The following is a 23,658-nucleotide window of genomic DNA, read 5'->3' on the forward strand; positions in this document are numbered from 1 at the left end:
TGATTCATTAGGAAGAAAGATGGCCGTCAAGCCGAGCGGAGGTCAAACCTCGTCCGGCCTGTCGTGGAGGAGGAACTCTTTATTTAGCGGCACAATGAGGCCCATTTGTTCACGTGTCGCTGCAACTTTATTGTCCTGTCTCCGTGCACAAAGGTGGTTGGGGAAAACAAAAAAAAAGAGAAAGTGTCTTTCTTTCTATCGGGCATCAGCATGCAGGAGCAAAAGTGAATTAATTTGGATTTGGGATGCAAATGAGCACACGCGAGGGAGGGAGGGACGGCGCTGCGTCAGAAGTGCGCGGCGCATTTTGCTGATGGACAAAATCGCTGACATCACGGCGTGTTACGACAATTTCCTTTTTTTTGTTGCCATGGCCTTGCCTTTGACAATTTGTTTAGGACGAAAGAAAGGAATGAAAGGTAGTTTTAGATGGCTTTTTTTTTTTCTTGCGCAACTCTTCCGCACCCCCCCCACCCAACCTCCCCTTCATATTCACATGCCGCTCTTCCTCTCGCCTCATCCCGAAGCTTATTAGTTCCAACTATATAGCATGCATAATAAAACTGCTCATTTGCTCATTAATATTAAAATGATCATATTCAGAGCCATGGGCATTAAGATCAATCAAATCCAGGGATTTTCAGGTCAGATGCGAGATCTGCTTATGAGTTTTTTTTTTTTCCACGAAGGAAGAGCAGACGCACCAAGCCGAGGGAGGTGATAAATGTTGGAGGCGGCGATATTAAAGCCGTGCTTATTGTTGGAGTCTGATGCATGTTTTAATTATGGTCATAATATTTTTTTTGTAATGAATCATCATTTCCGGTCGGGCTTTTCTCGTGACAAAGTGCGAAGACGTGTCGGGCTGTCATGCTTTTCGACAGCGTGTCCATTAAGAAGAAGCGAGCGTTAGCGACATCGCCGTCATCAAGGCCGCCATTACCACTTCTGTCAGCACCATAAGCCATTCGCTATGCTGATTACCTCCTTTTAGCCGACTTACTCTGACTGATATGTACTATGGGCCCGACTTGTAAGAGCATTCCCCTTTTCACTCATCCCCCCCCCCGTTTTTTTTTTTTGCCTTTATTGCTAATTAAATCAATGGAGCGTGAATGTTCAGAATTCCTTAAAAAAAAAAAAAAAATCAATTGTGTGCCTAACGAGAGCGTTCTGTCTTGGTGTGACCCGCAGAACGCCGTGCGCCACAACCTGAGCTTGCACAAATGCTTTGTGCGCGTGGAGAACGTGAAAGGCGCCGTGTGGACGGTGGACGAGGTGGAGTACCAGAAACGCCGGTCGCAGAAGATTACAGGGTACGAGAGACAAAAAAGGGGGAGGGAGAACTTTTTTTTTGGGGGGGGGGGGGGGGGGGGGGGCAACATTTTGGGAAACTGAGAGCGACCACTTTGATGCGCACTTGTGAAACAACAATTTTATTTGCTTTTCCTGAAATGAATAATTCCCGATGGTAATTGAGCGCAATTTCACGTCTTCCTCTGCAGAAGCCCGTCACTTGTCAAGAATCTTCCCTCCAGTCTTGGATACGGATCAGCACTCAACGCCAGCCTACAGGTAGGAAGCCGAGCGGACGACGGCGCCCGACGGTCCAGTCAGGAAGCCCCCGCGCGTCCTTCCTTCCGATGCGTGCGCAAATGCGAGGGCATGCGCATTAATATTTAGCCAGGCTGTCATAAATGATTTGACTTCATTGTGTACGTCGGCTTGGTTCTCATGGCAAAAAAACTTTGAAAATTTAATCGCGGCATATAACTTTAATGCTCGGCAGGCTCAAGTGTCAGAGAGTTTTTATGATTTTCGAGGTAAAGTTTTCAAGGAGACGAACGAGGGCGTCTGAATGGCGACTGCGAGCGCGCTTGTCACTCGCTGCGCCAATCCGGGCATTATTTATTCATTTTGCTTCCTGTCAGCCATTTTTGTTTTTTGTCCTGATCTTAATTCTTGATCTTTCCGATCAGATCAAAGCAGTTCACGCGGGGGCTACGCGTTCCACCTTTTTAAAATGAAGGAATAAATAAAGAAAAAAGGTTTCAAAATTTGAAATAAAATTGCAACAATAACGCATGACGCAAGATTTCTAAAATGAAAATTTGTATCTAAAATTGTTGAATGTTAATTAAAAGATTGTTTTGTCTAAAAAGTTGCGAGTCAGTGGCCATTTGTCTAAAAGTCGTGCGATGTCGCCTAGGCCGCCCTGGCCGAGACCACCCTGCCTCTCCTGGGGACCCCGGGCCTCATGAACAGCGGCTCCTTGGGCGGCTGCCACGGCCTCCTGGGCGGCGACCCGTCCGGACTGTTGGGCGGAAGTCCGCCCGGCCTGCTGGGCGGCAGCCCACCGGGCCTCCTGGGCATCAGCCCCCCCGGCACGCTGAGCTGTAGCCCCCCCACCCTGTTGCAGTCCGCACACGACGACCTCAACGGCTCGCTGGATCACCTGGACACCAACGGACACGGCAGCCCCGGTTACTCCCCACTGGGACTCATGTAGGTTGCGCGTGCTCGCTCCCGCTTGGCATTCACATCGGGCCTTTTTCACTTGTTAAAAAAAAAAAGTCCAAATGGTAAGAGCCGCTGTGTCGACTGACGGCCATCAAGGAGGGTTCCTGCTTTTAATGGCCCAATTATTGTCGAATTTGCACGAGGCACACTCACACTTGGCACGTTTTTACGACTTTGAGAGGCTGTCTGGGAATGTAAGATATGTTCAACCACCCACCTGGTGTCCTTGTGCCCTTTGTTAGTTTAATTGCCTGATATTTAACCCAGGGTACCGCTGCTTTTTTTATGATGTCATGACCCCGGGGCAAGGTTACATTCATCATTCATCCCAACCGCCTCACGTGGGAGCCCCTCACTTGCGTCGCCGCTGGAACGTGCAAAAAACTGTTGGGTCCAAAATCACCCAAATTGGGTCAAAAGGCAACTTTATGAGTGGGTTGTTTATTTTCCCCGACCATTTGGGTTGGCGAAATTGTTGATCCCCCTTTTTTTTTTTTACCCCATGTGGGTTATTTCTTATGACCCAGGTCTTTTTGCATTCTAAAACATTTGGGTCAAAAATAAGACGAAGGGACCGACCCAATATTTTGGGCCAAAAATGAATAACCCATCAACACAAATTGGGTTGTTTTCAATTTTTTTTTAGACCTCACTTTTAGTTAAAGGGAAAAAACATTATCAAGGTGCTGAGAAACGCCACTTTTATGCTCCCATTCTCGTGACGGAAAATGTGCTCGTCATCCACACACACCTAATATGCATTCAATGTCCATCAGTGCTCACTGGCAAAGTCACATGACATCCTCTTAGCATGTCCTGGGCAAAAGATGCACTTTCCCAGTTTGTCTAAGAGGTGAGCGCTTGTTTCGTCCCGCCAGACGTCCATACATGAATGTGTCCGGGCGTGTTTACCCCCCCCCCCCTCCGCCCCCCCACTCTGAAATGGAGTGTTAAGTGGGCCAAATCTGCTGGCGTGCCCCACTCCCTCAGGTCATTTAACTTTTAATAACAGAATGGAATTGATGTATTTTTTTTTTTTCTTAGCCTTCCTTTCCTCTCGCTCCGACTGCCTCGACACCGACATGAGACGCCGCGTCCGTCCGCATAAACTAGCGCCAGAACCTCAAAATGGAAGAAATGTGTTTTTCGCCTCCGTCTCTTCCAGGATCTCTTTTAAATAATGGAGTGGCCCGTAGCGCTCAACTAAATCGTACATCTCCTCTTAAAGGCCTTTCTCGGGAGAGGGCACCCGGCTCGGACAATTAGACAAACCTCTGCTTCCCCTTTAGCGCCGAAAGTTCACGCTATCGCCGCTACGGCTAACCAGATGGCCCCGGGACATGCCCGCCGTGTGTGTGCGTGAGCAATCCCCTCACAAACATCCGAAGGGGAGAGATTTGCTTCGAGAAACATTATCTATAATTATTAATATATTAATTTGCCGTGTTTGCTTTTGAATATTTCAAGCAAACCCGAACCCGATCAAACCCGTCGCTAATTCCAAATCGCCCCCCCTCTCTTTGCGCCCCTCCTTAGGAATGATGAGAGCAGCCCAGGAGAGAAGCTATGAGATGAGTCCTCATGTACTCCAGCTTGATAAGACCCCCCCCCCCCCCCCTTCCCTCTTTCCCACCTCCAGCTCCCCTGTCGGAGTCTGAGGGGATTTTCTGATGCATCCGATGTGTCAGAAATAATTAGCTTTTGTCAGATTTATCATGGTGGCACAAACGCCCCTCCCCGACTCGGGCCTCAGATCATGTTCTGCCTTGTTTGTGCGTGACAGCATTATTCTTCTTGTTAGCCGACCAACATTGGGCTGTTTGTCGCGCGCTCCTCCCGCCGACGCTTATCGAGCCGAGATGTTCGTCCATTTGGAGTTAAAAACATGTATCATGGCGTCCGAGCCCACTGCCACGGCTGAAGTTGATTAATGGCAGAACCTCGCCGCGTTTTTTTTTTTTTTTTTCCCCTCTTGAGGAGCGACACGCGCAGACTCTGCATATTAACGAGCGGCTGTGCTTTCTATTAACTAGATAAAAAAGCCTCTCCTCTGCCTTTGCTCCGGGGGGCTTAGGGATGAGAAATTCTCCATTATTTATCATGTGGCCTGTGTTACACCCCCCCCCCCCCCCCCCTGCCAACCCCCTCCCTCCCACTCCACCCTCCCTTTTCATGTATTTCAACCTGGTGTCATCAGTAAACTTTTAAATGCCAAACATGTCTGAGGCATCGCAGCCCATCGGCCGTGTTGTCCGTGTTCTTCCTTACAGTCGACGCGGGCATCATGTCCAATTAGCGTCTGGCGAAAAACAACACGCTTGCACACTGGATAATGCATGCCGCGGCCTTCCCGTGTTTACCGGAGAAAAAGAGAGAGAGAAAAAAAAAAAAGTGACGGCAAATGTGGTTGTGTCGCAGGCCGCCCGTGCACGTCAAGGAGGAGCCTCCCAACATGGACGACGACGACTGCCCCATGTCGCTGGTGACGACGGCCAATCACAGTCCAGAGCTGGATGACGACCGGGAGCTGGAGGAAGGGAACTTATCGGAAGACCTGGAGTGATTTTCCTTTTCTATCACCTTAGTTTTTTTGTTTGTTTGTTTTTCCTCCAAGGCCAGACTTTTGAAAAGAACCACTCCTCAAAGTTCACGTTAACTGCCGCCCACTTTCCTTTTTTGTTTCTCCCCTCTCTCTCTTTTTGTCTTTCTCTCCACTGGGACTATTTATTGAGCATGCATCCGGACGCTCCAAAGGAACTCTCTGCTGCAGACCTTTGGGATCGCAAACATGTCGGGCATGAGATGCCTGTGGGAAAAAAAAAAAAAGTATTTGATCCAGGATGGTGTGGCCACCACAGAACAAGGATGATGGACTCACAGATGGATGGATATGAGGAGGGACGACACAAATGAGCAAAATTCCGTCGTATTCTGCCAAAAAGAAGGAGAAAAAAAAAGGACCATTTTGTTTGTGAATAAGCCGAGCCACAGTAGTTGTTGATGTCTAGAGACGATTGCTGGTTCAAATCGAGTCTGTTGTGTCACCGCTTGTATGTCGCTACGATCTGGATTTTTCTTTTTTCCGCTTTCATTCAATCCATTTCATCATGTGTCGTCACAGACACCAACGACTGTAAATGCTATTCCGTCGAACGCAACCAAAACCGAGTCGTTGCAGTCCCCAAAAAAAAAAGGATCCAAATTGAAAGCGTCATTCCAACTCAACATCTTTCCTTTCCTTCTGAAAGCTTTGTCGACCTGCAAGCAGTCACAGGCAACAGCTAGAAACCAAAGCCAACGCTAGCTTATTGACACAAGACGCCAAACTCAGCTGCTCGGACCAAGAAGAAGCTTTCGTTCCGCAAAAAAAGAAACTACCTTCGACTAACCTCTGGGATTGCTTCCTTTAAAGGCCTCCTCAAAGACGCTCCATGGAGATCTTCGAGCACATGTACCGCCGGTTTAAAACCAAGTTAAAAGGAAAAAAAGGCTGCAGGTCAGAGAGAAGCTAAACGTCAAAGTGGATCATAACCAAAACAAGAAACATTTGTGGACAAGTGCAGAATTATTTCCGGGCCTATTTTCCTGAATTGCGCAATTTTGTGGAGCGCCACTGCGCCGCTGTGGGTGGAGCCACAACTGTCGCTGCCAATTAAAGCGGCTCCTATCTCTGTGCAAAAAAACGTCACAGCTGTAGCTATACAACTTTGGAGGGCGATTGAAAAATGTTGGCGCACAAGATTTGTCTGCTTGTCGCCCCTCCCAATTCACCGAAATTCAATTGACTTTCTACCACAAATTGTCACTCTGAGCACCCGACGGCATTTTTGCCTCACCGCAGATGCGCTTTCGATGAAAATAGAGCCCATTGTGTTCCACATCATGATCTTTTTTTTTTTGTTCTTGTTAATTTAACTAAGCTGGTGAATGTCATGTTCTAAACGGCACTGTCACGTCACGACTGCAACCACCGACAAACCAAACATGACAAAAATATCTAGCAAAGCCAAATAGTTTTCCAGTGCAAGTGGATGTGGCTTGGTCAGCACGTGAAGAGCAACGACGAAATATGAAGAAGAAAAATATGAATAATACTAATAAAAATAATAATAGCCATGTCAGAAAGGTGAAAGGGAACCTTTTGGAGGTTATGTTTGCTCTCGATCGCTTTTATAGCTTGATGGATGTGCTCACATTTCGTCCTGTTGAAAGTGTTGTTGCTTTAATACAAAATGCTCATTGCTGTTATCAAGAAACCAAAGTTCGACAAAATTCTGCCTCCGCTTGCAAAAAAAAAAAAAAAAAAAGGGATTTCATGAGCATTTTAGTTGGATTTTGTTCAAAATTGACCACGCTTGATTTCTTTTTTATTTTAAGCAATTAATAATTGTTGTGAAAATAACGCAGTCAAACCAAATTGCTTGGCAACATTTTGTGGCAAAATCTTACTGCATTTTTTTTTTTTGTGCGTGATAAAAAAATTAATGAAACAATTTTTACTTTTTTTGGCTAAAAGAGAATTCTTGACCTTAACGGCAAAATTGTTAGTTCGCGTAAAAAAGCAAGTTGTTTGTTGAGATGTTTTGAAATAAATTGAGGAAACAATTAGTTCATTTCTTTGTTGTGTAACGTGGGAACGCCAATTTTCACAACAGCAAACTTCATATTTTGTTGACTTGCCCAACTTAAAATGTTATCGTTTGTTGCCTTACTCATTTTCTTCTGCAGATTTTCACCCGATTTTCCTCCAAAATTTTCATGAGATGACATCAAACCGGAGTTTGCGATTTGCTAGCATATTGTTGAAAAAAAAAAAAAAACAAATGTCAAAGATCCGGCACAACGACGGCGTGTGGGCCTGCCGTGACCAAAGCTGCAAACCAAGCAAGCATTTAGCTTTGAGAACCGCTTCCACTTGGCGAGAGGCCAACTCAACTCAAGTGACTTTCTTAATAATCTTACCACACCAAATAAAAGGATCTTATGTCTTTAAAAACAACTTTCAAAAAAGGTTCTCCTGCTTGTTCCCAAAAACGACACAAAAGGCTTTGAAAAAAAAAAAAAATGCTTCTACCTCTGCTCATTCCGAACGATGACAGATCACACAAGAGCTGTTACACTTTTCCCAATGTTGACCCCGCCCCCGGCCCCGCCCCCCCAGTGCGTCAAACTTTGAAAGATTTGCATAGTAATAGGTTGTCCTCAAACATTTGTAGAGTGCTGATGTATAGATTACCTGTAAGGGAATATTGTGTTTCAAACATGCATGCCAAACAAAACGAAGCAAACAAACAAACAAAAAAAAAAGCGAGCAAATCATTTGGTGGACAGAACGAGAGCTACGATTGAGTGCGAATGGCGGCAAGGACGGCCTAGCTAAACGTATAACAATGCATCGGAATGCGTTACCTCAGAGTTTGGGGAGGCTCAGCCACAGAATGCGTATTACCTGTAGATTTGCATGGGTTTTGTATAAATTAATGAAGAAAAACACACACACACACACGTACAAAAAATACAAAACAACAAAAAAAAAACAAGTCTAAAATAGTTGCTTGCACATAATACCAGAAAGACCTCCAGAAGTTGCTCCTCCACTAGATTTTAGGATTGTCTGGATTTTCTGGGGTTGATTTTTGTCTGTATTTTGATAACTGTGCATACTTATGTAAAGAAAAAAAAATCATAATAATAATCGGTCGACCCATACATTGACCCGACTTTTTTCTAAAGAGGAAGAATCCAATCTGTGTTTTCTTTGACCGGACTTTTTATCCGATTCACTCTCATCGCTGGCTCCGAGTAGCAAACCTGCGTTTTTTCTGCATCTGCTTTGCTGTAAGGCTTGAAACCTAATGTGTGTATTTATTGCTTGTACCTCTGTGCATACTTTATGAAGCATTATGTCCGCCAGTTGAGTCACGTATCCTTTCGACTTGGCTAATAATTGGGAGTATGATCCGCCGCCGATGTGTGAGGTCAACCGGGACTGTAGCGAACATATGTTTATGTCATTAGTGAGAGAGAAGAAGAAAAAAAAAAAGTTTTTTTTTTTTTTTTTCTTTCTTGACGAGATTCAGCTACTTTTTTGATACTTTTCATGACTGTGTACTGTGTCCATATAAAAAGGTTCTCTGACGTTAGAAGGTCATGGTGGACAATTGTAACGTCATTATTTTCTGTATTTCATGGCATTTCACTGCTGAATAAAATAAAGGACCAAAAGTTGGAATTTAAAACGCAACCTCGACTACCTCCAGCATCTCCGCCTTCTTCACTTCTTGACTTTGTTGCGTTTACTCTGCACGGGCATGAAAAGATGCACGTTGACGGCAGCTTCGGAGACTCCATTTAAACATTAATGGACATGTTACAAGTCTTTGTTTCGTCTTGCAGTACTTTGAGTCTCGTTTAGAGGAAGGAACGCCACAAATGACTTCATGAGCGCCAGAATTAGAATGAAGTGGTATTCGCATTCAGCCAGCAGATTTATTGATGACAAATTAGTGTAAAAGGGCTTTGGTGGATGGAACATTTTGGCGTTTAAATAAACAATCAGCACTTGACCCTTTTTTGCCGGTCAGTCCCTCGGCCTCTGGCCGCGAGCGCTGCCGTTACGGCCTCGACCTTCCAGCCGTATTCGTAGAAATTGTTTCATGATAAAGTTCAGCTTGGAGTGGCAATGAAAACAACTTTAAAAGGTGTTGAAATGTCTTTTCTGCAATCGTTTCCAGAAAATAAAAAAAAATCATCTTGTAATTTCTTTCCATGGACTTGTCACTTAAGATCCAATTGGCTGGCGGGATTGATGGCTGTTGAGAGGTCAAAGGCGCTAACAGGCTAACTGGAGCGGGCCCGCCGCACCTTGTCGGTCACGGAGCCCTCATTACGAGTCAAACGGGAAGCCACCGTGACCAATGGGGTCGCCCATTAGCGGGCGTTCCAAAGGGTGCTCAGGAACATCGTAACGCCGCCACTCCTCGCCAATGCGATTGTCCCGAGAGAGGTCGGAAAACAACACTTTTTTTGTTTTTTCCCCTTTTCTCGCCGTTATCTCCTCGCCAACGGCGTTCCGGAGCATTAGCAGCACCTCCTGTCTCCTCTTGCTATTTATGCAGCGGCAAGTGTTTGTGAATTCAAGTGAGCGATGGCATACGGAGCGCAACAAGGGCCGCCCCGCCGCCTGTGTACGACACAACATCAGAGGCATGAAAGCGTGCGAGCGGCTCCTGGCCCGCCTCTCAGAGAGCATGAAATAATAATGGCTTGTGGTTAGAGAGGTATCTGTGAGTCACACTGGCTGCTTTTCATAAAGTGGAGTTATTTACAGTGCGATGAATAAAAGAAAGGCGAGTTGGTGAGGCAGGCCTTTTCCACATGAGCGACACGGGTGGAAAAAGGAGCTTGTAATGTACTGTGGCACTCGAGTATACTGCGCCCCGAGACGCTGCACAGAATAAAGAATGCCATGAGGAGGGAGGTGATTTTTTTTTTCTATTTGTAAGGCATTGTGCGTGTGTTGCTGAGCATCGTTACATTTGATTAAAACAAATTAATAAATCGGCTGTTATACTGGAGAGAGAGAGAAGAAACTCCATGCTACTACTTGAGTTTGGTTTTTTTGCAAATTTAGTCTGAGAACAGGTTTCCACCCCTAAATTAGTCAACGCATCCTCATTGCGCCCATTTGATCTCTAATGAAGACCAATTGTGTCAACACGCGACAGGACACCTCCCATCTCGCACTTTATTGATTAAAGAGTGCAGACTTTTTTTTTTTTTTTTTGCTCTCTTCCCCAATTCTGACCCAACGATGCGTGGCGGCTCCTCTGCTCCCCCCGGGCTGCCAAATTGCCCGCTAAATAGTCCAGCGGCAATGGCAACGCTAATTGAGATCATAATTATTATAATTGCGCTGCCTTAAATAATTTTCATTGCTCTCAAGTTGATTTTGGACACAGTGCAAAAAAAATAATTGCATAGCTCCGAGGCAGTTGGATGGGGGAAGGAGACTCGTGTCAGGTGACCCCCGACAACGGCCCCGCCCCTCTGACACTCAGACACTTTTTGTTAAAGTCCATTTCAAGTTAACGTTGTTCTTTTTTTGAGACCTGTCCGTCTGCAATTTCCATGCGGCGGCGTTGGGTAGTCACAGCCGACCTATCCTCACAATGTCCAGTTTGACGTGAACGTGCATTTTTCAGACTGTCACAAAGTCATTCTCTCTTACTCCCTCACCTGTCCATAATTCTGAATCTCACTGATCAACCTATTAGAGAAAAATGCTGACATTAAGCCGAGCATGAGAAATAAAAATAAACCTGAAGTCGAGATTTCATTTCATTTCAAGCAAGACCCAAAAGATGCTCGAATTTGTAAATGAAAAAATGTGAATGAATAATAGAGAGCCGAGCACTGATCTCTGTGGGACTCCGCTGGTGACATTCCACTACTCAGAAGCGACACTGTCATGGAATGGATCATAGAATTCCACGTAAATTGTAAATGTTCTGTAGATTATAGTTTAGCCCATTGGAGAAGGCAGTGCCCCTCCCACCGGTAATAGCCAAGTCGTACTTTTAGACAAGTTACTCAGATACGTTGTTTGCTCCTAACAGGAGCAGCTCGTCTGAGGTGATGCAGGAATTAGAAAGCGGGAAAAAAAAAAAAGAAGAGTCCAACTCCGGTCTTGAATCCGCAGAAAGCACGTGTGGCCTTCATAATGGAATTTCTTAATGGGAGGATTTCAATTACCTGCTTCCAGCGCAATTAAATTAGCTCTTTGTCTCACATCTCAATATGTTTGTTTTAAAGGAGTCAAGTGTTGCCGCACTTGTTAAAGGAGAAGTTTGCTTTCTTTTTTTTTTTTTTTCCTTTAAATTGAAAACCTCGCGAGTTGATCCTGGCGGCGTTTGCCGATGGAGAAAAGAGGAACGTAGCATTCGCGAGGAATGCTGGGTTAAATCACTTACTGAAGATTTTTAATGACGTTTCAGTGTTCCTCGTATAATTACTCTTCATCCGAGATGGGCCCTAATGCTGTCGGACAGTCGCGGTTCAGGCTCGCTAGCTCGCTTCATTAGCGTGTCATTCCTATTTCACATCAGAGGCTTTAATTGTAATGCTGAATATGCACAGCTCCCCGCACGAGCCTAATCAAAGTGGATCCACTTGTATTATTAATATCAGAAATCAGCCCGCTTGCTATTTTTTTTGTAATAAATAAAAGAATACAGACGCATAAATCAGCTGTCATTTATTAGCGCCGCCGTGGCATATCCGCCAGACATGCAAGGAGAAGGCAGCCCACCTCCTCGTCTTCCTCCCCTCATCACTCATCAACATTTAAAAAGTAGCAAAGACAGAGAGGAGCGGAAAAAAAAAAGAAGAAAAGGCGCCGCATTAAATATACATGCTAATTCTGCTGTGGAGAAATCCGATTACAAAGCAGGTGCAAAGTGGCCCAAAAAAAAATGTTTGTATCAAATCCGAATATCTGCGACAGAAAATATTTGCAGATTGTTTTTGTGCGTTGAATCAAACTGCAAAGCTTTGTGAGCCCGCGTTGCAACGACACAGCAGCAGGGGTACCTAATGAAGTGTCCGTCAGACGGACTGTCGCATCTGATGTGGAACGACAAGCAAAGTTGGTGCGTGACAGCTGCAGGTGGAGGAGCGCCGCATGAATGATTAATTGGACAATAATGGGCAGACAGACATTAATTAGGCATTAATGAGAGGCCTCACCTTCCTCGCTCACTTTTTAAGTGCATCTCAACCCTCTCTCCTCCGCTGCCAGCGTGAATAAATAATTGCTTCAAAACACTCCACAAACACGGCCGGCGAGCCGCGCAAACTCCTCCGCCAACGCGGCAACACGTTCCACAAAGATGGCCGACGCGATTCATGATTTCCACGTCGTTGTTTACATGCGGGTCAGCTCCATTAGCCGCTTCCGACATGTACCCCTCACATCCTCAACATACATGGAGAACCCCAGTTTGATCATGCAACGCCCGACACACACACACACACACGCGCGTGCCCAATCTCCATCCTTTCCATTCCCAACCTCTTTGATCTGTCATTTGCATTTCTGCGCCTGCAGGCTGGAAATGATGTGGATGACATTTTTTTTTTGTCTTCTCCTCTTCTCCTCCGTTGCTCTTTTCTTCCCTCCATCTTTTTAGTCGTACACCTGCTGAATGTGTTTGCATTGTCTTTGTCGTTCCCGATCAGCCTCACGAGCAAACAGATAAAAACGTTGTGAGCAATGGGGTGGGTTGGGGTCCGTTAAAAAAATAAATAAATAAATTAAATTAGGAGGGGAAAAAAAAGTATTTTGTTTTTTTTCCCCCTCAATGGATCAGGATCAAAAAAAGAAAACATGGAAAGAACACTGCCATCTATCTTCAAAATGAATCACTGCAGATTTAGTTTTGATGTATTTTAGAATATGTTGTGCAAAAGGGGAACATTTGCAGGCGGAGCTTTGCCGAGGGCCTTTACTTTATTTTTTTTTTATCTGGCTTATCCTCCCACTAATGCCAGTAACGTGCTAACAAAACGCTTGTTAGCGTTAGCGCGGTTGCCTGGGAGCATTGGCTTTGATATGTTGTCAGGCCAATATGGCGCCGCTTCCTGATTACCTCGCTACCCCGCCGCATGTTTATTGATTGCCAGTTAATAAAGCAAGAGCTGCCGGAACGCGTTCGCGCGCCGCCTTTTGATGTGAAAGCGATGAATCGTCAGGCAACGACGACGCTGACGTCGCAATGCTGGCGCGTTCTTATGTTTTGCTTTGGAGACTTATTGTCATGGCGCTGGATAAAGAAAAGCAAATACTTTAGCTGCGGGCTGTCTCGGCAACTTTGGGCCGCCGTGCGTTCTGCTGACGTGTCATCGTGCTTTTCTTTGCGTGTTTGTGCTTTCATGTCATTTCGAGCCTGTCACGCTTGGATCTGTCAACTTTGGGCCTGAAAAAAAAAGGCAAATTTGGACCATGTTTTGATTGTGAGCATCCAGAATGATTATGGTCATTATAAATGTTAAGAAATTAGTATTATAATGAATTTAATTATAACAACAAACACAAAAAACGCTCTCTTTTGGTAACATCAAAATGTGTCATTCGTGATTCCTACATTCCGGCGTTTCACCATAAAGGACGCGACGCAACAAGGTCGTTTCGTCTCGTCTTAGCGTGTTCGTTGCGAGTCAGCGGGGGTACGTTGTGTTTGTTTGCAGACTGCCGCGATGTTCAACGGGCGTCGGCCGGACACACGTTGCACATCCATTTGCGATCGGAGGCTCGCCGTCTCCTTGCTAAGGTTGCTCTCCTTCTCCGCGTGTTCGCTTGGTCACTCCAACGCCAACTTGCCCCTTGCGAATCGCGGCAATGGCTAAAATGGTGGCTAATGAATCGTCAATCTCAGTCGATGTTCATTCGGGTATTTAAATTTGGATCCTAAAATATTTCCAGAGTTGAGTCTGTGAAATCAAAGTTGTTTAAAAAAAATTTGCCGAGGGCCTTTACTTTACCCTCCTTCCCCCTAAAAAAAAAAATAAAAAAATCTCATGTCAAATTGCATTCTGAACATGAAAACATTTCTGTTGACATCATCCAAGTGGTGTCAATTAAATAAGATAAATAATTCAAACATTTATCTTCTCCGTGACGTGCCTTGGGAATTTTTAATCAAGGCCGGCTATTTGCTTTAAATTAGCAGTGTCAAGCCAGCGCCTTGTGGAAAATCCCTCGTATCATTAAAGATTTATCAATGGGAAATCTGTTTGGGTTGATTTGGCTGTTAATTGGCTAGGAGGGACGACGCAGCTCAGCGGGACGCCGCAACAAGTCGCCGCCGGATCGGTTCCGAGCGGGCGCTGCCGGGACGGGACGGAGGTCGGCGACGCATCGGGAGGTCGTCTGTCGTTTGGGTTGCGAAATGTTTCTTCAGATTCATCAACAACAGTTTTAAAAGATGTATATAAGAGAAAATTAACAAAACTTCAAAAAAAAAGTGGAACAGAATAATAGCTTCCAATATTTGTGGTCAGCTGTTCTAATGGGATGGAAATCCAAGCCAGCTGGCGAGCGCGTTTGCGTCTCAGCTCTCCCAAAAGGTCAGACTGAGGTCAAACAACAGTTCTTCCGCTTCCCCCCCCACTTCCCCCTTCTCTTATTCCCTCTCTCCGTTTAGTCCACATGTTCCTCCTTCATTTTGTCCCGCTGTCATCGCGTCACTCACGAGCAACTTTGCACGTGATTTCCATTCGATGAGTTTGAGCGCGAAAAGCCGCAAAGAGACTTTTGGAAGTGTGGCGTTGAAGGCTCGAAAAAAAAAAAAGTCTCCATCTGCACAACATGCTGATGTCATCGTTCTGGCCGCGCTGAGCCATGAAAACGGCCGATTGTTGGCCCGCTTTTATTTGCTGGGTGGAGTTTTTACATGAGGCCAAAAGTTGACTCCGAAGTTGGCGTTGGTTTTGGGCTTCCAGGTGTGAGCGCTCCCAAGAGACGTGCTTTGCGTGGCGCGAGCGATACCAATTAACGTATTCATGATATTTATATATTTAAATGTATTTATAAGGCCCGAAACCCTGAGGATGGGCGGGGAGGGGCGTGTGTGCGACTTTACATTTGGCTAATGACATGCAAATGGATTGGAATGTTTCGTGCTCTCCCAACGAGTTCGCTGTTCCGGCTGGATATGACGAGGTCACATGTTGTAGACAAAAGAAACTTTTGGAGCAAAAGTGCGCTAAAAAAAAAAAAAAAAAATAGACTGAAGCTTCATGAGCCTCCACTTGCAGCGTAAATATGCTAATCAGGGCACACTCTGCCGCGCATCTTTTCAATTGCTCACACTTCTGCAGCGTCGATTCGCTCGGGCGTTTATCGAGAAACAAACAACAACATTAATTTAATAGTCAACACTTAGCGAGCGGTTCCCTGGAGTTTTGGATTAAGTGTCGGAATTAGATTAGATAGATAGACGCGTCCTCCCCACGAGGCTGAGCGCCACTGTATCAAATTAAGGAATCAGAGGCAGCCGAGGCTCCCGCTGTTAAAGATCTAATTATCGCAAACACAATAAACAGCTTGATTGTTTTTAATGTCATCCACTGCGGCGCCACGCATGCCAGCGACACCTCTACCTCAACTTATTGCACGCTGCTATATTAGATTTTCGACAGACTCATGCAAAAAAAAATTCAACATATATATATATATATATGTGTGTGTGTGTGTGATATTTGTGTGGGTGGGGGGGCTGTTGCATTCTACAAAAAAAAGAACAAAGCGGCAATAGGGAGCGCGAGTGAGTGATGAAAATATTTATCTAGCAACAAATTGATTCTTGATAATCACCCTTTTGGAGTGTGATTTTAAGCCACTCTCTCTTGCATGTCCAACTTGAATTGATTAATTTTGCGCGAGGTCGAGAGCGGGGGTTGAAATCCATCATCATCATTTAATGTGCTCCCTCTCTAAATCTCATCGTCTCTCCAGCAACTCTGACATTTGGAGAATTCTTTGATTAACATAATTAGACAACTTTGATGGGAGATTTGCCAAAGCTTCCTTTTCTTGTTTCCGCGTGCCTCTCTCTCGCTCGCTAATACGGTGAGGATTACTCGTGACATTTCTAAGGGTGCGTTTAACCACAAGATGCGCAGCAAATATGATATTGTTATTTCCCTCTCAAGTTTGGAGAAGGTCGTTTGATAATTGCAACTTGCGGAGCGATACATTCCTGCCCTTCTGACCTTTGTGGCATCTCCGATTAAATAGCCGCCTACGAAAATCAATCAACCTTCTTTGAAAAATGTTTTTGTGTGTTCCGGGCCTTCTTCACCAACGAGCCGTTAATGCGCAATATGTATTGAATTCAAGGCCAAACGAGCAAATGCTTAGGGGCGCTCGCAGCCGGATGCTGATAGACTCTGGCAGCCTGCTTTTTCTCCGCCCAGAGCTCCAGCAGTGATTTTATTGATTTTCCCGACTGCGCCGCGCTTATTGTTACCCCAGCGTGCTGAGCGCCGTTCATTGGACATGAGCGCCACCCGAGGCTCTGATCCCTGCCCGGGAACGCAACAGGTGCCTCGAGTCATTGGCGGAGGGAGTCTCGCTGTCGGTGTCAATTTGGCATCGGGGCCACGTGGCGCAGTGACCCACTGCAGCCAACAGGTGGTGCTGCGGTGGGAAAATCATTCTCTTTTTTTTTTTCATGATTTAACTGCTAAACTAATATCAAGACAAACTTGTTTTTTTCTCGATAAAGAGTATATCTGTCTGTCTCTCTGCTCCTGCTCCAGGTCGCCGAAATGAGCGCAGCCGAATGAGTCGCAAAATGACTTTTGCTCGCTTCCGCACCCACAACGGCGTCCGTCAGGTGACGTCACCTTTCGCTTCGGGTTTGTCTTTAATTATTGTCGGGGAGGAACGCGCGGGCCAGCTCATCAACTGCATAAATATTTGACCGCCGTTCCATAAATTGGCATTGAGGGGGAGTGTGACTATTTTTAACCACGCGCCTGGTCCGATCCGCACATGACGCGTGGAGCGACGCGCCGTGAATTGGCTCTCCGCAGGTGACCGCCGCTCGCCTCGGCATGAGGTAAATTAAAACGCACATTTCTGCTGGGGAAAACGAGGGATTTCAAACACTTCCCGAATTTGTCTTGTTTAATGATTAGCCGTGTCGAAGCCTAATCTGGGAATCTTACGGGCCGGGCATCCAATTAATCAAGGTGTGTTTGAGTGTGTGCGGGATATGCCAGCTTTGCCGACCGACTTGTTTGCGCAGAATTTGCCTTTTCAGATGTTGATTTTGCAAGAATTTAGAATGTGATCTTCCTCAAGCCGGGGGGGGGGTGTGATGGACAAGACTCCAGGGTGCATGCCGATGCCGCTGGGAGGAAGGACATGCATGTGATGAGGCGTCACGCCTTCACAAATAAAGATCCCACTGTGACTTTAGCCAGTGTCGCTTTAGCTTGGCTTACGGTTTATGCTAATCACAAATCTGCGGAGGATCATAGAAATCCAAACAGCCTGACATTTTTTTTTGATTAGCATTCCGCGTCGGACAACAAAGGCGGAAAAAAAAAGGACAAAGAGGACGTTAAAGTTCTCTCGGGGAATTAAACCGTCACATTTATTTTCATATTTACGAGAGAATTTGGATTCCAAAATGGCCGCCGGAAGACGGCTGTAAAAAAAAACAAGTTGAACAGCTCCTGTTTGCACTGTAAGCGAAAGAAAACATCAAAGCAAATCTGCAGCAAATGGCGACGACATCGACATAAACGGTGGCGGATTTTATTGCATCGCCATAAACAGCACGTGTCGTCGTGATCATTGCGCAACATCGTTATTAAACTCGCAACGCTGGCGTGAGATGCTCGTTCGTAAAGCTTGAGTGCTTGAAAACTGACGACTGACTGCTGCGACGCCGACGTCACGGAAAGTCAATACAAGCCGCCTCCATGTTTCGACGAGACGTCTCAGCAAAAAATGTTGTTGTCATGCGGCCGGGCCTCTGGACACACCCCCTCCGACTCCACCGCGCTCAGCATCAATAAGGTTGGATGGCAAACAGATGGGTGTCAACTTCAATCTGACTTCCCCGCGGTTGGACACCGGTTGGAATCAGGCATCTCACACCCTCCCCCCGCCGTGGATGGCGGCAACCGGAGCGCCGTCTGGCCCGAGTTATTGCGATAACCTTCCCAGTGAGCTCTTTTGTTTTTTAATGTCACTATTAATCATCGAGCGGCGCTATTGTTTCTCGGCGGGATACATATTCATGAAGTGTGACGCTTTTGTGCCACCATTTGCTACCGATGACGCGCACCCGCGCACCACATGTGCGAGTCCCAAGTCATTATTCACGCCTGTTTATTTGCATTTGTCTCTCATTGAATCGATCAATTGATACCGTTTATTCCTTTCGCAACCGCAACCGCCCCGACGCCGAGTCTCGGATTTTGAGCAGGCGGCCTCAAACGACATTTTACTTGCAACAACACGGATTTAAGATGGCGCCATTAATCATGCGAGGGTGCCGCAGTTCAGCCGGTGTCAAGGTCAGCTTCAAAAATACTGACTCATTAAGTTGCGCTCGTTCGGCACAACTTTCAAGATGTGATTGGGTACAGATGTCGCCCCTGCCGTTCAAAGCGCCACCTCCACTCGATTCAAAAAAACAACATTTATATTTCCGTCTGTGCAACGGAAAAAAAGATCATTAAGGGAGGACTGATTGAAGGACCCTGCAAAGGTTTGCGGCTTATTCAAGCAAGCTTTCTCATGGAAACAAGTATGAGGTTGTTATTGGGAAGTCGATTAATAGCTTGAGATTCTGTGTATTGACTTTCCCAGAAAAACGGCGGCGATTAGTTTTCTCCAGACGCAAATTTTAAGAGACAATTTCAAGGAGAGAAAGTTTGCTGTTGATGCAGCACGAGAATCAACAATATTGAGTTCAATACAATGACTTCTCTCTCTCTCTCGCGCGCTGTGCTCGTGGCCCCGCCTGCAGAAGCAATCGGCTTCAATTATCGGTTATCGGCTTCCATGACTACGAATAATCGGTACGGACCCTGAAAAAAAAGCATCTTGGTCCCTCGTTGTTTCTTACATTGCAAGAAGCCGCTTGATTGGGAGTGATGCTCAGACGAGAGACCCGAAGCTAGTCAAGCTAGATTTTGCGCTAAAGGTGGCCCCTTTTGTGTCTCCCGCCTAAACACGGCCACGTCTATTTGTCTCGGCTCACAAGGGCGGGGGCAAACTTGTCATCTCGGCGTCTTCCCTCGCACACTTTGGCAATCAGGCGGCGTGCCAAACAAACAGATGAAGTGAGCGACGAGAGACGCTTCCCCGTCGTGTCTTCCCAGACGTGACTGCCAACGGATGCAACGGCGCCGCCGCCGCTTGACAAAGTGTGACAGCGCGACGCGTGCGTGTGTGTTTTGGGGTACGCCGTCGTAAGCGCATGATCACGCACAGGATAATGTTTGTCAGCGGCGGCGGCGGCGCTGTCGCCGGGAACCCGAGGCAGACAAAGTGGGGTTGATTTCACGCCCGGTGTCTTGCACGCTGTAAGGTCCAAATCCGATTTGTTAAATGGAATGGTGCGGAAGATTTCGCATCCCTCAAATGGACGGCCACCCACGTGGACAGCACTGCATGCCGGTTAACCGAGTTCTTGGCTTTGAGCGGCTCCCGGGAGTGTCTGAATCCAGGTAATTACAATCTGAGGGGGTACGAGGGGGGTCCTCTGTGATTACACATCAGCCCTGTAATGGATTCAACACCACTTTGAGAACGGAGGCATAGCGTGCGGCGCGCCCTGGGCTTCCCGCGGCCGAGGCGAGGGACGGCGGCGACGTGCGAGCGGGCAGGGCAGGGCGGGGCGGGGCCGGTCGGTCCATCCGCAAGATGGATTACGCGGGGTTTGCCGAGTTCAACATTGACACAGATTCATCGTAAATCATTATGCCGGGGACCTGGAGTGATTTCTGCATTAGGAGCAGAAAATGGAGTTCAGCCAGTCAATGAGGGAGGGCATATTTCACATCAATCACCTCCACACTCTCATGTTGCCAAGGCTTAAATCTCACTTCCAATGTTACCAGTAGGGTTCAATGGCTATGATGGCAATCAGCGAGACACCGACTGCACTAACAAGACCCTACTGACTCCGCAGAGGACATTTATTTCCAGTGAATTAGACGGGAAATTAATTGGGCAGAATTAAGCGCTCATATTGGATGTTTGGATGGCAGTTTGTGGAGAAAGTTTGAAATTGATTCGGCCAACTTTTCAAGTTGACCTCTCCGGCAAAACGTACTCCATATTACCGAGAGCCGATGTTTCCTTATAGACTTCCAAGTAAGGTCCACCATCTTGCGGGGCGCTGACTCCACCCATCCTTAAAATCTGTTCTGCCGCGTTTGCATTTCAAGTACCTGGAAAAGTGAAAAGAAATGTCTTGTAAATTTAACAATGCTGATTCCAAAAAGTGTCAAAATGGGGCTTCAAAAACGCAGTTGCATGCGCTGGAACCACGTCTCCCTCAACCATAAAAAATGTTTTATATCTCCCCTGAGTTGTTTGGAGGAAAATGCAGAAGCACAAGTGTGATATTGAAAAGATTTTGTTTCATCTTATGTATATAAAATGTTTATCAAATGTGCGTACGCACAAAACCTTGTGGTAAAAAAAATGAAACTACAGACATCGCCAGGCTGCGCGTACAGTTAGGATCTCACGTGCCCCCCCCCCCCCACGCCCTCCGCACACTTGCATTAATTGTTCAAAACAAAATTTGTTGCATGTACCTCAGTGTCAATGTTTGCAATACTTTTGGATTACTGAGAGCGATTGCAGCTTGTCAATGGAAACCAGGCTGGACGTGCGCGTGCGCGGCAGTTCCTACAGGTGGGATTCATCAACACACGTGACTTTTCTGCTGTGCGTCGTCGGGGGTCTGCACGTTTGATAATTACGGGCTTTTTATTTTTTTATTTTTCATGGACTTACTGTCCTTTTCGAAAATGTTTTAAGCATTCTTAGATACGTTTGTGATTTGGACACGCCCACTTCCACGGTGGTCCAGGAATTCAGCTTTTGACTGGTTTTATTTTTAACGTTTTTTAAAAAAAATATAATTTACTTTCCGGCTGACTGGTGTTTTTTAAGGAAACGTAAAATGCGATTTATTCCATGGAGGCAAGGCAGGAAAGAAGCTGTGAAGCAATCCGGATATGATGAAAAGTTCTCGGCGCTTGAGAGAAAAAAAAAACAGAAAGTTTGGGACGTCAACCGCATCTGCGCGAAGTCAAACTTTTGGACAGTGCAGCCACACGCGCGACTGGAACAAGTTTACGGTGATTATCCGACTTTCTCTTCCGTGCAGCTTCGCGTAAAGAAGGATGGAAGCGCGTCACATTTCACATTTCAAGCAGAGGAAGTGACAAGTTGTGAAAGGTAAGCGGCGTCTTTCTAAACAATGTTTGCCGGCGGTTTTCAAGCCCAAAAAGAGACGAAATGGGACAATTTGCCACTGCGAGTGCGGCTGACTAACCAACCACGTTTGTTTTGCCTCTCCAAGCCAAATGAGGTCACTTTGGACTCCCCGCAAAAGAAGAAGTGCCCAGCGGTCGAGGCGTTGAACATTTGCCGGTGTCATGTCCACGGAGAGCGGCCAGCCTGCATGTGGGCCAGCCGGGCCAGGCAGGAGAAGCCCCCAGCCGGGGCACAACCCCACTTTGCTGCCCCTCATTCTCGGTAAGGATGGAAGGAGGTCAAAAGACACTTTTGCATCTTTCTTTTCTATTTTTCGTCTTCTCATGAATTGCATCAAGTTGCCTTTGCAAATGCAATCCCGCAAGCAAAGGCGACCTGCAGTGTTTGTATTTAGTTTTTATTATACATCTGTTGACGCTTTTATGTTTAATTGGCTGCTGCTATGACGTCCATTCTACGCGACATGCAATAAAAAAAAAGTTATTTTCATGAACGGCTGCATACGCCAACGAAACTTGTGTTGTTCAACGTCACTCCATGATAATCGCGATTCTTGGGCCGGCACCAGCCCGGATCGGAAAATTCGGTCCAACTAACGATGCTGCGAGCTCTTAAGCGCTTTTCTTCCGCCTCATGTTGAGAAGCGATGCTCCTCGGCCGTGTTTTGTCTTTGTCTTCCCTCCTTGTAAAGTCCACAGAAACGCGCTGGTGACGATGAAGAGAAAACCACAGCCCAATTATAGTTTTTAATTAACTTCCTGGTTAGATTATCACATGTAAAATAATCCACCTCCCCCCTCGTTTGTCTTCAAACACGCAACGAAGCGTTAACCATCCTATTTATACCAAGCATCATTATGGCACTGTCAAAAAATAGCAAAGTAGGACAAAGTAAGCAATCAGTCAAGCTGCTGGATTGCGAATGGATTTTCGCCGGCCCCTTCAAAGGCGCCTGCGCTTAAAACTGGATTTTCCCTCCCAGGGGAGCGAGGATGTAGCGGGAGTAGGCCAATTGCTTTCTAACCACAATCGCTAAATACTGCGATGCATCACCACACCGACGTCACCGCCATGCATCATCTCCCAACGGCGCCGCATCCATCCAGCCCCCCCCCCAGCCTTGATCCATCAGCGGCATATCGCCTCGTCTAGCTTGTGAGCATCGTTTCAACGAGAACAGCAAACAAGGCTCCAAACGGGTCCCAATAAAGTGGATTGTTTTCTCCCCCCCCCTCCCGAGACGACAAGTCAAAGGGGTGGACGAGCGCAGCCGTTGACGCCGGCGTACTTTTTTCCACTTGGACATGAATGCCGCTTTCATGGCAGGTCGAGTCGGGCGTACGAGCGCCGCAAATGAGATCCAGAACTCTGCGAAGGAATGCCTTCACCTGAACCACACATTTAGTTTTTTTCCTCATGTCATGTGACCTTGCCGTAAACGTTTGCACGTGTTTTGGAGTCTTTGGTGTTCTCTTGCAAAAGATTCCGCTTCCCTCGGCTAACGCTAACTGTTTTTGACCGTAGATGCCCGTGACGCCGCCGCGCCGCCGCCTTCCTCCAGTCACGTGACCCAGCAGGACCCCTGCCAGCCAATAAGAAGTAGGTTTGAGCCAACGACAATATATTTCATGTCGGCAACATGGCGTCTTCTGGCGGTTGCGTCATATTTTACCGAAGAACCAAATAAGTTGTCCAGAATGGATGTTTTGACAGTTTGACTGTGCGTGCGCACGAGGCCTCCACGTTGCTGGCCAACTGAAATGGTCGCGCCAGTTTTTCCAGTTGAAATAATACCAAGATGGCACCTTGAGGCACTTTTTTTTTGCAAGCCTGCAGCCCACATGTTTTGCCGTCTGATTCCGTCTCCGCTTGACCTCGCGTTTCCATTGTCCTTCTGCTTCCTATCCGGGAGGAAATCCTGCTTGCTGTTTATTGCATATCACCGACACATTTTTTTTTGGAGTCCACGGCAAACAATTGGCAAGACACCATTTTTTTTTTTTTTGCTCCCATTTGGCATGACGCAGCACTAAGTTGAAATTCTGCATTTAGACCCGCTTTGTCAATACTCCCCAGATTCATCTTGGTGTCTTCTGAAA

General features: G+C 46.4%; 2 protein-coding genes across 9 annotated transcripts in view; both read left to right on the plus strand.

The window, feature by feature from the left end:
* Window positions 1–8,764, plus strand: part of foxp2 (forkhead box P2) — a 95,437-nt gene extending 86,673 nt beyond the window's left edge. For all 7 annotated transcript variants that reach the window (XM_088285802.1, XM_088285794.1, XM_088285831.1 and 4 more), the window contains 4 exons: window positions 1,195–1,316; window positions 1,506–1,575; window positions 2,210–2,505; window positions 4,939–8,764. In XM_088285802.1, the coding sequence (XP_088141928.1) occupies window positions 1,195–1,316; window positions 1,506–1,575; window positions 2,210–2,505; window positions 4,939–5,083 (633 nt within the window). In that variant the 3' untranslated portion in view covers window positions 5,084–8,764. The remainder of the gene's footprint in view (window positions 1–1,194; window positions 1,317–1,505; window positions 1,576–2,209; window positions 2,506–4,938) is intronic.
* Window positions 8,765–21,000: 12,236 nt separating this feature from the next.
* Window positions 21,001–23,658, plus strand: part of mdfic (MyoD family inhibitor domain containing) — a 134,403-nt gene continuing 131,745 nt past the window's right edge. Inside the window, exons 1-3 of one of the 2 annotated variants that reach the window (XR_015842000.1) lie at window positions 21,001–21,520; window positions 21,645–21,820; window positions 23,084–23,158. Coding sequence is in view for 1 of the 2 variants with exons in the window: in XM_088287795.1 (XP_088143921.1) it covers window positions 21,721–21,820; window positions 23,084–23,158 (175 nt within the window). In the remaining variant the exon portion in view is untranslated. The remainder of the gene's footprint in view (window positions 21,521–21,644; window positions 21,821–23,083; window positions 23,159–23,658) is intronic. The other variant, XM_088287795.1, reaches the window with a different exon arrangement.

The sequence above is a fragment of the Idiotropiscis lumnitzeri genome, chromosome 2 (genome assembly GCF_059441095.1).
Source record: "Idiotropiscis lumnitzeri isolate Australia: NSW breed Sydney's pygmy pipehorse chromosome 2, RoL_Ilum_1.0, whole genome shotgun sequence".
NCBI classification, from domain to species: domain Eukaryota; kingdom Metazoa; phylum Chordata; class Actinopteri; order Syngnathiformes; family Syngnathidae; genus Idiotropiscis; species Idiotropiscis lumnitzeri.